This window comes from Ammodytes marinus (genome assembly GCF_949987685.1).
Source record: "Ammodytes marinus genome assembly, chromosome: 5".
Lineage (NCBI taxonomy): Eukaryota > Metazoa > Chordata > Actinopteri > Uranoscopiformes > Ammodytidae > Ammodytes > Ammodytes marinus.
Genome location: NC_137234.1, coordinates 1,609,408 through 1,625,255, shown reverse-complemented (window position 1 = coordinate 1,625,255; position 15,848 = coordinate 1,609,408). Strand labels below are relative to the sequence as shown.

General features: G+C 39.4%; 1 protein-coding gene across 1 annotated transcript; it reads right to left on the bottom strand.

The window, feature by feature from the left end:
• Nucleotides 1-2,454: 2,454 nt before the first annotated feature.
• On the bottom strand, nt 2,455-15,584 carry fem1b (fem-1 homolog b). Its single transcript, XM_080027448.1, has 8 exons — nt 15,182-15,584; nt 12,792-13,117; nt 12,267-12,334; nt 11,208-11,631; nt 9,803-10,357; nt 8,272-8,471; nt 7,211-7,322; nt 2,455-5,863 (listed from the first exon to the last, which is right to left on the bottom strand). Exons 2-8 carry the CDS (start codon nt 12,969-12,971, stop codon nt 5,519-5,521), a joined length of 1,884 nt encoding a protein of 627 aa, XP_079883574.1. The 5' UTR covers nt 12,972-13,117; nt 15,182-15,584; the 3' UTR covers nt 2,455-5,518.
• Between the last annotated feature and the right edge of the window lie 264 nt (nt 15,585-15,848).

Here is a 15,848-nt window from a genome sequence, read left to right as displayed (position 1 = left end):
TTTTCAATTATTATACGAGTTCCTTTTAATTTTACACTATTGGACATTGTAAATATGGAGGAAGATACCTGTCATATGTATGTATAAATAAATAAATGAATAAATACTGGAATAAATTAAACCTGCAGTGTGTAGAATTTTGGGTTTTATTTCCTAGCAGATTTTGTAGAAAGTAATTATAATATCCATAAGTACATTTAATTTAGTGCATGATAGCTGAATTTTTTTTTTTTTAATTATTATTTTCAAGGGTCTCATATATGTCCATATTTCTGCATATTTTGGACCAAGGCCTAGTGCCGCCATCTTGAAAGTGTCATAGTTGGAATGTCATCAGGTGCATTGTTTAAAATGTAGAATTGTTCTTGTCCTTGAAGGCCACTGTAGCTTCTGTTATTATTCTAAAGGGTTGGGGTTACCCAGGGAGCGTTGCATTCTAGAACTTTGTAGAACTTACTTGATGATGTCATATTACACACTGCACCTTTAATAAATAAATACATAAATAATTAAATGTCATTTATTTATTTATACATGTATTTATTTATTTATTTATTAATTTATACATATTACAGGTATCGTCCTCCATATGTAAATGCATATTATGGACAAACACACATTGTATTTTATTTTATCAAATCTGTGGTTGCGTTCCGAATCGCATACTTTCTACTATATAGTATGTAGAAAAAAGATTTAGGATGTCCCGATTCTTATGGCCAGATTTAGGACGGTTAGAAGTACCCGGATGTCCTACTTCATGCGGCCAAGATTGTTAGTGTTGAAAAGTGCATCCTATTTGGGCGATTCTGACCCACAATCCAGTGCGCACGTGAAGTGACGTAACATCGACGAAGCCTCCGTATGAAAACAAACAGGGATGCGACGGATATAAAAGCAAGAGGCAAGATCAAGGCGCAATGTTATGATGAAATAAGAGAGTAAAGTATGTCCCAATAGTATGCCTACTGCATCCTAACTAGATTCTTTTTATCGTCAGATGTAGTATGTAGAATAGAAAAAAGAAAGAGTATGCGAATCGGAACGCAACCTATATCTCGAAGCACTTTTTTTTGTATATATTCAAACGTGGAACTTTTATTTTGTAAATATAAACGTGTATGAGAACAATAAGGATCGTGGCATTATGGTCTGAGAACCTGTGGACGTAACGTTGCATTGTTTGTGTTGATATTCGAATAAAGCCGAAATCATGTACAGTTGTGTGTTGTGTTGTGATTTGTGTACAACAATGTAAAGTTTAGGGAAATTACATACAGCTTCGGAAAAAATTAAAGCTGCAGTGTGTAGAATTTTGGGTTTTATTTCCTAGCAGATTTTGTAGAAAGTAATTATAATATCCATAAGTACATTTAATTTAGTGCAAAATAGCTGAAAAAAATGTTTTTAATTATTATTTTTTCCCTTAGAAAGGGTCTCATATATGTCCATATTTCTGCATATTTTGGACCAAGGCCTAGTGCCGCCATCTTGAAAGCGTCATAGTTGGAATGTCATCAGGTGCATTGTTGCAAATGTAGAATTGTTCTTGTCCTTGAAGGCCACTGTAGCTTCTGTTATTATTCAAAAGGGTTGGGGTTACCCAGGGAGTGTTGCATTCTAGAACTTTGTAGAACTTTCTTGATGATGTCATATTACACACTGCACCTTTAAGAGACCAGTTTGGATTTTTCTTCAATCTTCATCTCTACATTACTTAATGAAAATGCTCCTAATGACATAAAATGTATTGGAATTTGGTAGAAATGTTGTCAGTAGTTTATAATATAAAACCAAAATGTTCATTCTACTCAAACATTTGCCTATAAATAGTAAAACGAGAGACACTGAACATTTGGAGTGGTCTCTTAAGTTTTTCCAGAGCTGTATGTATATTGATATTTGTGAACAGAAGCCGGCGCATGACATACGTCACCACCAAAAGTTATTTGATTGGTTGGCAGATCCAGAGTGGCACTGGGCAGATCCAATAGTTTTAAACTTCAACAGACACCCGCCTTCAAGTGAGTTAACGTTTGTCAATTGAGCGATTCCAGACCTTCTGTACAAATGAAATGAAGTACGATGGTCTGGTAGGACCAGGCTAAATGAAGTACGATGGTCTGGTAGGACCAGGCTAAATGAAGTACGATGGTCTGGTAGGACCAGGCTAAATGAAGTACGATGGTCTGGAAGGACCAGGCTAAATGAAGTACGATGGTCTGGTAGGACCAGGCTAGATGAAGTACGATGGTCTGGTAGGACCAGGCTAAATGAAGTACGATGGTCTGGAAGGACCAGGCTAAATGAAGTACGATGGTCTGGTAGGACCAGGCTAGGAAAAGTACAACATACACAGAGTTAGTTTTTTTCATGTTTAATTTGATTAAACTTTATCCGAACAAATGAAAAAAACAATTTTTTTCTGTCCAGTATTTCATCTGTTATATTTCTCCATCGTTTCAATAAAGTGAAAAAAAAAAAAAAATAATCGGGCAAAAAAACAAAGGTTGCTTTCCGAATCTCATACTTTCTACTTTATAGTATGTAGAAAAAAGATTTAGGATGTCCCGATTCTTGTGGCCAGATTTAGGATGGTTAGAAGTACCCGGATGTCCTACTTCATGCGGCCAAGATTGTTAGTGTTGAAAACTGCATCCTATTTGGGCGATTCTGACCCACAATCCGGTGCGCACGTGAAGTGACGTCACATCGTCGAAGCCTCCGTATGAAAACAAACGGGGATGCGACGGATATAAAAGCAAGAGGCAAGATCAAGGCGCAATGTTATGATGAAATAAGAGAGTAAAGTATGTCCCAATAGCATGCCTACTGCATCCTAACTAGATTATTTTTATCGTCGGATGTAGTATGTAGAATAGAAAAAAGAAAGAGTATGAGATTCGGAACGCAACCTATATCACATTGTCCACTCATAATCGTTACCAGCGAAAGCCTTTTCAAAATAAAACTTAATTTAATATATGAGCAAATTAAAAACCAGACTGTGAATTTAAAGGGATACTAGGCCAGGATATATCTCAACAAATATTTCATATCATTAACAAGATGCTCCGAGGACCTTTCAGTTTGTTAATTCTAGCGCCCCCCTTTGGACAAAAGCGGTAGTGTTTTTTTTACCACGGCAGCTGTTGTTCCTGGGTGAGCGTATATACCCATGGCAAAGGCATTAAGAAAAACTAAATAAAAATAGCATTCTTTGCACTGATGGTCTCGTTTGCTGTTACATGTAATTTATGATCATCAGAGGAAAAATGAGACTGTTTCAGAAATATTTAAAAAGTTCCTCATAGCACCTTTAAAGTGTGTACCCTGCCTAGTATGACTTTAAGTCTGTCCAACAACCACATCATGTGTCCCAAAGTTTTTCTTTTCCCCATAAAAATCTTAACCCGGTCAAAACTAGATTTAAAATTAAAATAATAACAATTGATCGTACATGTGACAAAGCATGTTGCAAAGCAGGCGAGGTCGGTGTGTGTGTCTCTCTCTCTCTCTCTCACTCTCACACACACTCACACACACACACACACACACACGCACACACACACACACACACACACAACCAAGCAGACACAGGCTCCCACACACACACACACATGCACACACAGTAAAATGGCGACGTTTTCCCCGTACGGAGATAAGGCAAAATTAACAAGAAAATGATCATAAAACTGTTCAAAGTCTCTTTCTAGTATCCGTCTATCTGCACATCAGAGAGAGCGAGACACACACACACACACAGACAGAGAGAGAGACACACACACACACACACACACACACACACACACACACACACACACACACACACACACACACACACACACACACACACACACACACACACACACACACACACACACACACACACACACACACACACACACACACACACACACACACACACACACACACACACACACACACACACACACACACACACACACACACACACACACACACACACACAGACGGTTTATGGCAGCCATTAATACTCAAAGAAACATTTCAACATTTGTTATTTTGAGCTTATTGTTTCACTCTTAGGTTCAAGTCAATGGGACAGACAGTATTCTCTTTAGTGTGTGTGCATATTAATATGTCCGGGCCATTCTTGTGAACCCTATCCCTGCGTTCCAATTCCCATACTTATCTACTATTTAGTATGGTAGAAAAAAAGATTTAGGATGTCCCGAATCTTGTGGCCAGATTTAGGATGGTTAGAAATACCCAGATGTCCTACTACATCCGGCCGAGATTTTTTAGTGTTGAAAAGTGCATCCTATTTGGGCGATTCTGACCCACAATCCGGTGCGCACGTGAAGTGACGTCACATCGACGAAGCCTCCATATGAAAACAAACGGGGATGCGACGGATATAAAAGCAAGAGGCAAGATCAAGGCGCAATGTTATGATGAAATAAATAAGTAAAAGTATGTCCCAATAGTATGCCTACTGCATCCTAACTAGATTATTTTTACCGTCGGATGTAGTATGTAGAATAGAAAAAAGAAAGAGGAGGAGATTCGGAACGCAGAGAATATCTCCAGAACGCTTTGAGGGATTCTCTGAATAGATTTTGGAGGTCAAAGGTCAAAGGTTACTGTGACCTTCCATAGTGTGAGGTCTCAGTGACCTTGTGCCATATTGTATCTTCTTAGGAGCTTTACCTTCTTTAAAGCATCGACTACCAACACTGGACTTTCACTGGGAGGAGATGGTATGGAGGAATTAACGGCCTGTGTGTGTGTGTGTGTGTGTGTGTGTGTGTCTCTGTCTGTCTGTCTGTCTGTCTGTGTCTGTGTCTGTGTGTGTCTGTCAATTGTCTTTTCTTGAACCCACGAGTGAAGCAAAAAAGCAACAAAAAAACCCCCAAAAAACACAAACTATTCCTTCAAAATAAAATGAAAAAAAGCAGCCAACACTCTCTCTCTCTCTCTTAATTTTTTAAAATATATTCAAAAACACCTTTTTTTTTAAACGTACTGAATCGCCATAAATCCTCCTCAGCACCTTTTGAGATTTATTAGAAGAAGAAAGGGTAGATTGAGTCCATTAGGCTCTCATGTCCCTTTCCTTCTCAAAAAGACGAAGACACATCGGGCGCTCCGGTGGCGTAGTGGGATAGAGTACGTACCATATCGGCTCGTAAATGACAGGTCATCTCTCTAGACCAAAAACACACAGAGAGCACAGTCATTGTTGTAGTGGTGGCGACTGTGGCTCGGGTCGGCCAATGATCGAAGGGTTGGCGGTTCGATCCCCGCCCTGCCACCTGTGTCAAGGTCGTTGTGTCCTTGGGAAAGCAAGACACTTCACCCACCTTGCCTGGTGTGAATGTGTATGACTGCTGTATGTTTGAGGTGGTGGTCTGAGGGGCCGTAGGCGCTGAATGGCAGCCACGCTTCCTTTCCACCACCGGTATGCCTGTGTGCGAATGAATGGAACCTGGAACCGATGCACGATTATCGATTATCGGTGTGTCTTCGAACTTTTTTAATGGAATTCTACAAACTCTTCCAGCGTCTTGGGGATCTGGTTTCGATAGGTGATCGCGTGCTGTCTTACGGCGCGCGCTGCGAGGCACTTTAAGCTCATTTTCATTTGCGTTTTCAGCAAAATCTCCGAAACGCCCGTGGTGCTTTTGTCCAGAGGCGTTTTCTTCTGTTTGTTGGTCCTGTCGGTGTGTGCGCCGGCCTCCACTAGGCTGATGATTATGGCGTGGAGCGTGAGGAAGTCGCTGATGGGCCGGTTGTACTGGACGATGACGTGCAGCGGAGTGTTGCCTTCGTGGTCCACCGCATTCACAGCAGCGCCGCAGTCCAGCAGCAGCTTGGTGACCTGGAGGAAAAACACACAAGACATTTGAAATTTGAATTATTTTTTTTAATTTAACCTCTATTTATACTGTTGAGATCAATTGAAGGGTGTGTAAAAGTAATACAAAAATTAAATAAAATTACATTTTCAAATTCAATTCAATATATCGGGTGTGACTAGGGGAACCACTTTAGGAAAAAGGAAAAATACACAAACTCAAATTTTCCATTTCAAAATTCCATACTTTAGACACAAATTTCCAGATTTGTCTAGATTTTTTTTGTCAATATTTGAAGTCTGAACACAAATAGAATAAACTTATATTCTTAAGTACTTACTATGTTTATAAATGTTTTTAAAAATCAAACTGTTACTGTGAAAAAAATATTATTAATATTTTTTTTTAAATAAACCTGAAAAAGGGAAGTTAAAAAAAGTTATTTTGTTAACCGACTATTCTTAACAAAAAAACAATCCAGGAGCAGTTTGGTTACCTGGAGAAACATACAAAATAGTCTTTTTTAGACTTGTTAGAGAGGAGATTTTTCAGCCCATATTTGACATCTGAATACATAGAGTTAGATACATATCATGGTAATATTTTTTTTTAGTTTGGTAACCTATGAGAAAAACAAACATGAAATAAAACCTGGAGGAAAAATACACAAAGAAATGAAAATAATTAAACAACTTAACGCAACACTTAACTTTTACCCTCTATCTTGAATAAGCAGCACACGTCGTTGGAGTGTTATTTCTTATGTAAATGTGAAGTTTTTGTACATTAATGTATTCGTGTTTTTAATTTTTAATTTATACGTGTTTATTTGTGAAGAAATAAAAAACGTTAACCTTGCTTGAATAAAGTAATTTGTTTAGTTTTTAAACGGTTCCTTGCTGTAGCCTAACGTTTAGTTATTTGGATGAGAAAGGAGGTCCATACTTTTCACGAGCAGATTCTATTTTTTTATTTTTATTTTTTTAACCTTTATTCATACAGGTAAATCCCATTGAGACCGGAGACTCTTTTGCAAGGGAGACCTGTTCCCATTCCCACGTTACCATTCACACACATTCATACACCGATAGTAGCAGGCTAACTATCGACATTCACACGAGGCAAGGTGGGTGAAGTGTCTTGCCCAAGGACACAACAACCATGACACAGGTGGCAGGGCGGGGATCGAACCTCCAACCCTTTGATCATCGGCCGACCCGCTCTACCAACTGAGCCACAGTCGCCCCAAATGCACTGGAACACAGACAGGTCGGAACTCGGAAATACCAAGTCGGAAATTTCCGAGTTCCGAGTACAAAGGAACGCAGCATTACCCTAACCCCCCCCCCCCCCCCCCCCCCCTCTCTTACCTGTGCACTGGGGAAGCTGCAGACGTCGTTGGTGTGGAAGTCGTCTACAGGTGTGTTGGAGCTGATAGCCAGGTGGAGCAGAGACTGTCCCTCTCGGCTCCGCGGGTCCAACCTTCAATTCAATTAAATTCAATTCAATTTATTTCAGACATCAAAATGACAAAACAAAATGAAAAGCATAAAAATACAAAACATTGGCTGCGTTCCGAATCGCATACTCTTTCTTTTTTCTATTCTACATACTACATCCGACGATAAAAAGAATCTAGTTAGGATGCAGTATGCATACTATTGGGACATACTTTTCTCTCTTATTTCATCATAACATTGCGCCTTGATCTTGCCTCTTGCTTTTATATCCGTCGCATCCCCGTTTGTTTTCATATGGAGGCTTCGTCGATGTGACGTCACTTCACGTGCGCACTGGATTGTGGGTCAGAATCGCCCAAATAGGATGCACTTTTCAACACTAACAATCTTGGCCGCATGAAGTAGGACATCCGGGTACTTCTAACCATCCTAAATCTGGCCACAAGAATCGTGACATCCTAAATCTTTTTTCTACCAAACTAAATAGTAGAAAGTATGAGATTCAGAACGCAACCATTATGTTCAAATGATTTCACTTTTTTTTATTTTTTTTTAATAAAGGTGCAGTGTGTAATATGACATCATCAAGAAAGTTCTAGAATGCAACGCTCCCTGGGTAACCCCAACCCTTTTGAATAAAAACAGAAGCTACAGTGGCCTTCAAGGACAAGAACAATTCTAAATGTTAAACAATGCACCTGATGACATTCCAACCAACATGGATTCCTCCATAAGACTTGCCCGCTCAATGTACAAAATGTAATATTAATATTTGTAATTCTCCGCTCAGGAGGATAATTCAGATTATTGGCAGAGGTGATTTTACACCAATGAGGACATATTTATGAATGAGGATATTGATTTTTAGCTAATGAATTACATAAAATGTTACACATTGTCCCTTTAAATAAACAAAAATAAACAAATAACATATTGAATTGATATGCCTGAAAAGGAGCAGGAAGAAGTACCTTATGAGGTCATAAATGTGTTTGTTTATCACCGCCCGCTCCACATCACTGCACACGGTCTTAGTGCTGATACAGGCCAGGTAGAGGAAGGTGAACACGTTTGATTCGTAGTTTTCCGACGCCTGCGGGAGCTCCGATTCCACCGCTGTCTCCACCCGGGCCATACTGCGCTCGATTTCAACCACACTGCAGCTCAAGACCTTTCAAAATAAAATGGGATTGAGGTTAGAAGGGAGAAAAAGACAAAGGTTGCGTTCTGAATCTCATACTTTCTACTATATAGTATGGTAGAAAAAAGATTTAGGATGTCCCGATTCCTGTGGCCAGATTTAGGATGGTTAGAAATACCCGGATGTCCTACTTCATGCGGCCAAGATTGTTAGTGTTGAAAACTGCATCCTATTTGGGGCGATTCTGACCCACAATCCAGTGCGCACGTGAAGTGACGTCACATCGACGAAGCCTCCGTATGAAAACAAACGGGGATGCGACGGATATAAAAGCAAGAGGCAAGATCAAGGAGCAATGTTATGATGAAATAAGAGAGTAAAAGTATGTCCCAATAGTATGCCTACTGCATCCTAACTAGATTATTTTTATCGTCGGATGTAGTATGTAGAATAGAAAAAAGAAAGAGTATGAGATTCGGAACGCAACCATGGTAAACATAGCGATAGGTTTCAAAATAAATCATTATATCATAGACTTAGAATGAGATTAAGATAAGAAGTGAGGTTAATGTTGGAACAAAGTAAACAAAGCAAGTCAACTCAAACTGTATTGTACTATATTAATTATTTAAATAAATAAATATATTTGCATTTGTTTGACTCGACATCAATGAAAATGAGGGTCACACACACACACACACACACACACACACACACACACACACACACACACACACACACACACACACACACACACACACACACAATAAAATAGAAGATAAAGACTGTTTCAGAAATATTAAAAAAGTTCCTCTTGGTATCTTTAAGAAAAACTATATAAAAATAGCAATCTTTGATCACTGATGGTCTCGTTTGCTGTTACATGTAATTTATGATCATCAGAGGAAAAATGAGACTGTTTCAGAAATATTTAAAAAGTTCCTCGTAGCACCTTTAAAGGTGCAGTGTGTAATATGACATCATCAAGAAAGTTCTACAAAGTTCTAGAATGCAACGCTCCCTGGGTAACCCCAACCCTTTAGAATAATAACAGAAGCTACAGTGGCCTTCAAGGACAAGAACAATTCTAAATTCTAAACAATGCACCTGATGACATTCCAACTATGACACTTTCAAGATGGCGGCACTAGGCCTTGGTCCAAAATATGCAGAAATATGGACATATATGAGACCCTTTCTAAGGGGAAAAAAAAAATTAAAATTTCTTTCAGCTATTATGCACTAAATTAAATGTACTTTTGGATATTGTAATTACTTTCTACAAAATCTGCTAGGAAATAAAAGCCAAAATTCTACACACTGCAGCTTTAAAAAAACTAAAAATCAAAACATAAACACACCTGTTCGACCGAGGCTGCGATCACGGGCTCCTTCAGGTGAACCATTTGAGAGAAAACTTGAGCGAATCTCAGCAGATCTTTGTGTGTGTTTCTATTCCCCTTCTGTCTCAAGCGTAGCGCGTGCAGCCACAGCTTGATGCACTGCTCGAACTCCATGTTATCGGCGTACACTGCCCCTCTGTATATGATCGGATGGGAGACGTCCATATTGTCCGACCCTAAAATCCTCTCTCTTATCATCAGCCCTTCCATGTGCAAAGCGTCTCTGTCTACGCGAATCGCCTCGAGCTCTTGCGGCGTTTTGCATTCGCGGCGCCCTCCGTAAGCCTCTATGGGCGGCAGCAGGGCTTTCGTTATGACATCGTTAGGGTTGGAATGTCTCTCCGTCATGGCCGTGTGGAGATAGTGGTAGGTGCGCTGGATGTCGTAGTTTTCGCGGTCGTTTGCGAAAGACGCGCCAAGGAGTTCCAACGCTTCGATGCGGCTCAGGGCGTCGCAGTCGGCGTGAGCTAAGAGCAACTCCACCACGTCCGCTTTGCAACTCTCCGCCGCCACCTGTGAAATAAAGAAAAGTAAATTTAAAGAGGTGCAGTGTGTAATATGACATCATCAAGAAAGTTCTACAAAGTTCTAGAATGCAACGCTCCCTGGGTAACCCCAACCCTTTAGAATAATAACAGAAGCTACAGTGGCCTTCAAGGACAAGAACAATTTTAAATTTTAAACAATGCACCTGATAACATTCCAACTATGACACTTTCAAGATGGCGGCACTAGGCCTTGGTCCAAAGTATGCAGAAATATGGACATATATGAGACCCTTTCTAAATGTTTTTCAGCTATTATGCACTAAATTAAATGTACTTATGGATATTATAATTACTTTCTACAAAATCTGCTAGGAAATAAAACCCAAAATTCTACACTCTGCAGGTTTAATAAGAGACACAAAAAACAGAATTAAGCACTTTCAAGATATGCAATAACTATATGAAAATAGCATTCTTTGCACTGATGGTCTCGTTTGCTGTTACATGTAATTAAATTAAAAAAGATACAATACAAAACAACACATAAGATACATGTGTCAAAGTCTCAACTTGTGTTAAAGGCCAATGCAACAAAAGTGAGTCTTCAGCAACGTTTTAAACTGTTCAACTTTACAGGGATTAATGATCATCAGAGGAAAAAGAAATCGCTATTTGAGAAACATTAAAAAGTTCCTTGTAACACCTTTAAAACAGCCCAATTTTAACAAACAAAAAAGTCAACATATGAAAAAAGAAAATAAGATAAAATCAATTGTAATGACGGGGTTCATGAAAAATGCCCCAAAATGCCCCAAAATGCCCCAAAAAATCTTAAAAAATAAATAAAATACAGATAATAATAACTTTAAACGTACCTTTAGCGGTGTCATTCCATGCCCGTTCACCACCATTGCAGCGTTGCATCGTACCAACTCTTTCACTATCTCCAGATGTCCCGCTTCGGCTGCGAAATGCAACGCGGTCGCCCCGCAATGCGCCTTGGCATTCGGGTCCGCCCCTTTCTCCAACAGAAAACTGACCACGTCCGCATGTCCCTTGTAGGCGGCGATCATTAGACAGGTGTTGTTGTATTTGTTGGTGATGCTTATGTCCGCTTTGTTCTCCACGAGATATTTTACGATGTCCAGGCGACCGTCGAAACAAGCGGCTCTCAGCGGGGTGGAGTTAGTGACGGTGGTGTGGTTGACGTTGCCGCGGTGAGACACCAACAAGCGCACCACTTCAAAGTGCCCCGCGCCGGCCGCACACCACAGGGCAGTGGCTCCGTCGATTACATAGCTGGAGGAGGGAGAGGGGGAGGGGGGGAAGAGAGAGAGAGAGAGGGGGGAGAGACAGACAGACAGACAGAGAAAGACAGACAGAAAGAGACAGAGAGGAGGTTAGGAGTTTCACTTTCTTTAAATACTGATTTAAGTGCTTATCTGACAGCTTTTACTTAAGAGTAAAACATTATTCCCTTTATCTAGAGCTGCAACGATTAATCGACAAATCGATTATTAAAATAATCAGCAACTATTTTGATAATCGATTAATCGTTTCGAGCATTTTTTAATAAAAAAATTCCAAATTCTGATTTCAGCTTCTCACATGTGAATATTTTCTGGTTTCTTTAATCCTATTATGACAGTAAACTGAAATATCTTTGTGTTTTGGACATAACAATACATTTGAGGACGTCAACATGGGCTTTGGAAAATGTATCAACATTTTTCAGCATTTTCTGACATTTTACGACCAAAACACTAATCGAGAAAATAATCGACAGATTAATCGATTATCAAAATAATCGTTAGTTGCAGCCCTAATTATAACAAGTGCAATTAAACACATTTTGCGACGGGAATCAATAAATTATGCAAAATTATAACACTGACATTTTGGTTGGGGACAAATAAAACAATCAATCATCTTACCCATCAAAGCGGACCGTGCCAGTCTGCTCCGTGTCCACCTTGTAATGATCCAATAGCAACCGGACAACCTGGACAGACAAATAAATAAATAAATAGATAGATAGTCAGTCAACAGGCAGTACAATTGACAAACAATAAAAAGCATTGAACATATGAACAAATCCTTCTGTAATAACCTTCAGAATAGTGCTGAGAATGATTATAGAAAGTTTACTTGATGTAAGTGCTTTAGAAGTTGAGATTTTTGGTTCAGAGTATTGAGAAAACGACTAGCCTAATGTTGAGATAACGTCTGTTAAAGATGGTTGTACAGGAGAAATATACAGACGCAAACAGACAAGGTTTAGTCAAATAAACACCTGAATGTACATGTTGGATGATAAATAGACACAAATATTGACTAAACAATACCTGGATGGATGGATGGATAGATAGATAAATAAATAGACAGATAGATAGACACACACACACTCACACACACACACACACACTGACAGAGAGACACACACACCTCTAAATAAATACCTTATCATGTCCGTTCCTGGCAGCTATGATCAGCGGTGTGGATCGTTGCCCGGCTAGCTGTGTGACGTAGCTTAGCAGGTAGCGCGTTTCCCCTTCCGAGTGGTTGAGTAGCAGCGCGGCTAACGTTAGCACGCGGCCTTCGCTGGCGGCTTTGTACACGTATCCCGCCAGAGACTCCATCTGCTCCGGCACGAGACGGACAACCGGCGAGACTTCGACTTTTTCGGCTTTTTCGATTTCTTCCTCCGTTTGCCGGGAAGAAGGGACTGGCGGCCGCACTGTCCACTCGTCACAGGCCAACCCCCGCCTCCCATTAAGGCGAGACACTGTGGGTGGGGAAAGAAAAGGACATTTTTAAAGGGTATAGTGAGTAAGTTTTTCATATAAATGACACTATCTATCTATCTATCTATCTATCTATCTATCTATCTATCTATCTATCTATCTATCTATCTATCTATCTATCTATCTATCTATCTATCCATCTATCTATCCATCTATCTGCCTGCCCGCATAGCCCACTCTAGCTGGTGAAAAAGAGGAAATTTTTAAAGCTATAGTGCGTACATTTTTCTCATAAATGACAATGTAGGCGAATAACTTTTTCTTTCTATATGTATCTGTCTATATGTATCTGTCTATCTGTCTGTCTGTCTTGCAAATTTCAAGCATTTAATGACAGTTAGGAGAGAGAGATGAAATGTGTCAGAGAGGGGAATGACATGCAGAGAACGACCCGGGCTGGATTCTAACCCGGGTCTGCTGTGAAGAGGACTGAGACTCTATGGGGGGGTGGGGGGAGGGTGGGCTAACCACTACACCTGAGCGCCCCTATTCCCCCAGTAAATAATATTTTGTCAAACTTAAAACTATTATTGGTGCTGATGCTGAAGCTATTTTTAAATAAAAGCTGTCTGTCTCTCTGTCTCTCTATCACAAGCCGAACCCCGCTATGCATTAAGGCGAGACACTGTAGTAGGTGCGGAAAGAGGACATTCTTAAAGCTATAGTGTGTAACTTTTTCATATAAATGACACTGTAAGCGAATAGGGGAGAATTTTTAAGTTATAGATGTCATCGTGGAACTTTGACAGTTGACTTTTGGAAGGTGGAATCGGTGAATATCTCCTCATGATCCGCTACCTGTCTGTACTGTGTGTGTGTGTGTGCACAGAAATAAAATCCATTTGTTAATACACAGCCTAGGCTCTGTAAACTGGCATGTAAATAAAAAAGGGCCACCGAAGCTAGCAACATGCCTGTCTACAGAGCCTAGGCTGTTTATTAACACTGGATTTATTTTCAGCACACACACAGTACAGACAGGTAGTGGATCATGAGGAGATATTCACTGATTTTGACTAAAAGACCTCCGCCTTTCAAAGACAACTGGCAAAAGTTTCATGATGACATTTACAACTTAAAAATTCTCCCATATTCACCTACTGTTGCTTTTTTTCAAATATTGTGTTGTATTATATTATAGTATATTATATTGCATTGTATTGTATTATGTTATATTATAGTATATTGTGTTGAATTGTATTATATTGTATTGTGTTATGTTATGTTATATTTTGTTTTTGTGATACATTGTATATTTTATAGCAGTATGTAAAGAGGGTGATAAGGCATAATAAGCCTCGGCTTCGTCCTATACCCTTTTTCGGCCATTGATGCTTTTAAGGAAAGTTGATTATCTTGTTTGTGTTGTGTCTTGTGGTCATGGACCGAAAAATAAAAACATTTACTACTACTACTACTACTACTACATTGTCATTTTTATGATAAAGTTACACACTATAGCTTTAAGAATGCCCTTTTTCCACCTACTACTACAGTTCACCAGAATCACTGACTGCACCTTTAATTTATATCGTGAATCTTTGCCAGTTGAATACTAAAGCCAGAGTTTAAAATGTCGTTTCGTTTTAACAACATATGTAGTGTCCAAATGTTTTTACATAACATATTTTGGATACGGCCTTTATTCATTTTTGTAAATAAAAATATTACTTTAAACAGGTCTTAAAAATGCATTTTCATCATGTTTTTTAAGAAGGAAATGTCTCATAAATCAGACAGTGAACAACATATGAACAAATCCTTCTGTAATAACCTTCAGAATAGTGCTGAGAATGATTATGGAAAGTTTAGTTGATGTAAGTGCTTTAGAAGTTGAGATTTTTGGTTCAGAGTATTGAAGAAAATAATAATGTTGACGTTAGATAATGTCCGTTAAAGATGGTTGTACAGGAGAAATATACAGACGCAAACAGACAAGGTTTAGTCAAATTAACACCTGAATGTACATGTTGGACCTTTTGATTTATACTAGTATGAAAGAAGACATGTTATGGGAGATAAATAGACGAAAAAAATCAATTTACCTGTGCTTGAAAAACAATGTTGTTGCTCGATGTGTCTCGCCTTAAAAAACCCAAACCAGCCCCAACGGACACATGAGAGCGGTAGTTTATCCGTTGTGATCGTTGGGAGAACCGTCACTATCGCTAACCACCGGGTCGAGCTGCGTTGAGTGTCCGAATATGAGTATCCAAACGCAGGGTACTTTTCTCAGGTCGCGCCGGCTAGCTTTGCGGTGCTAAGGTTAGCTAACGGGTCGATCCACTACGAAAACCCGTCAAAATGACCACTTGTAGCACCGAATTTGATCAAATATCACCGCTGTCTGATTAAGAAATATACAATGAATTATCTACGGGTGGATTTTGTCTCTAAAAACTCAAAAAAAGCGAATAATATTTTAAAAACAAACAGGTTCACTTTGCTTTTACCACCCTCTGCTGACTAGTGCATAAGCAGTTCGACGTCTAAATACCTCCGGCCGGAACTTTCCCCCGCGCAGATATAAGTTCCGCTATAAGTCACCCCCACCTTTTTTTTTTTTTTACATAACCCAACTTTTTTTTCACTGTTTCAATCAAGAAAAACAAATAGTTGAATTCGTTAAAAGTCAGGGTAATTAAGTGGCCCACTCTAGTAGCCATCAAGACCCATCTCTTCTCCTCTGCCTACCCCTAGTTCACCCACCAA

What these genes read in the sequence shown, in the direction of transcription:
- fem1b (XM_080027448.1), bottom strand. Translation starts at nt 12,971, where the DNA reads ATGGAGTCTCTGGCGGGATACGTGTACAAAGCCGCCAGCGAAGGCCGC. An exon ending in CCAGGAACGGACATGATAAG is followed by an intron (nt 12,335 to 12,791) that starts GTATTTATTTAG and finishes TTGTCTGTCCAG; the next exon opens with GTTGTCCGGTTGCTATTGGA. An exon ending in CACATTTATGACCTCATAAG is followed by an intron (nt 7,323 to 8,271) that starts GTACTTCTTCCT and finishes ATTGAATTGAAG; the next exon opens with GTTGGACCCGCGGAGCCGAG.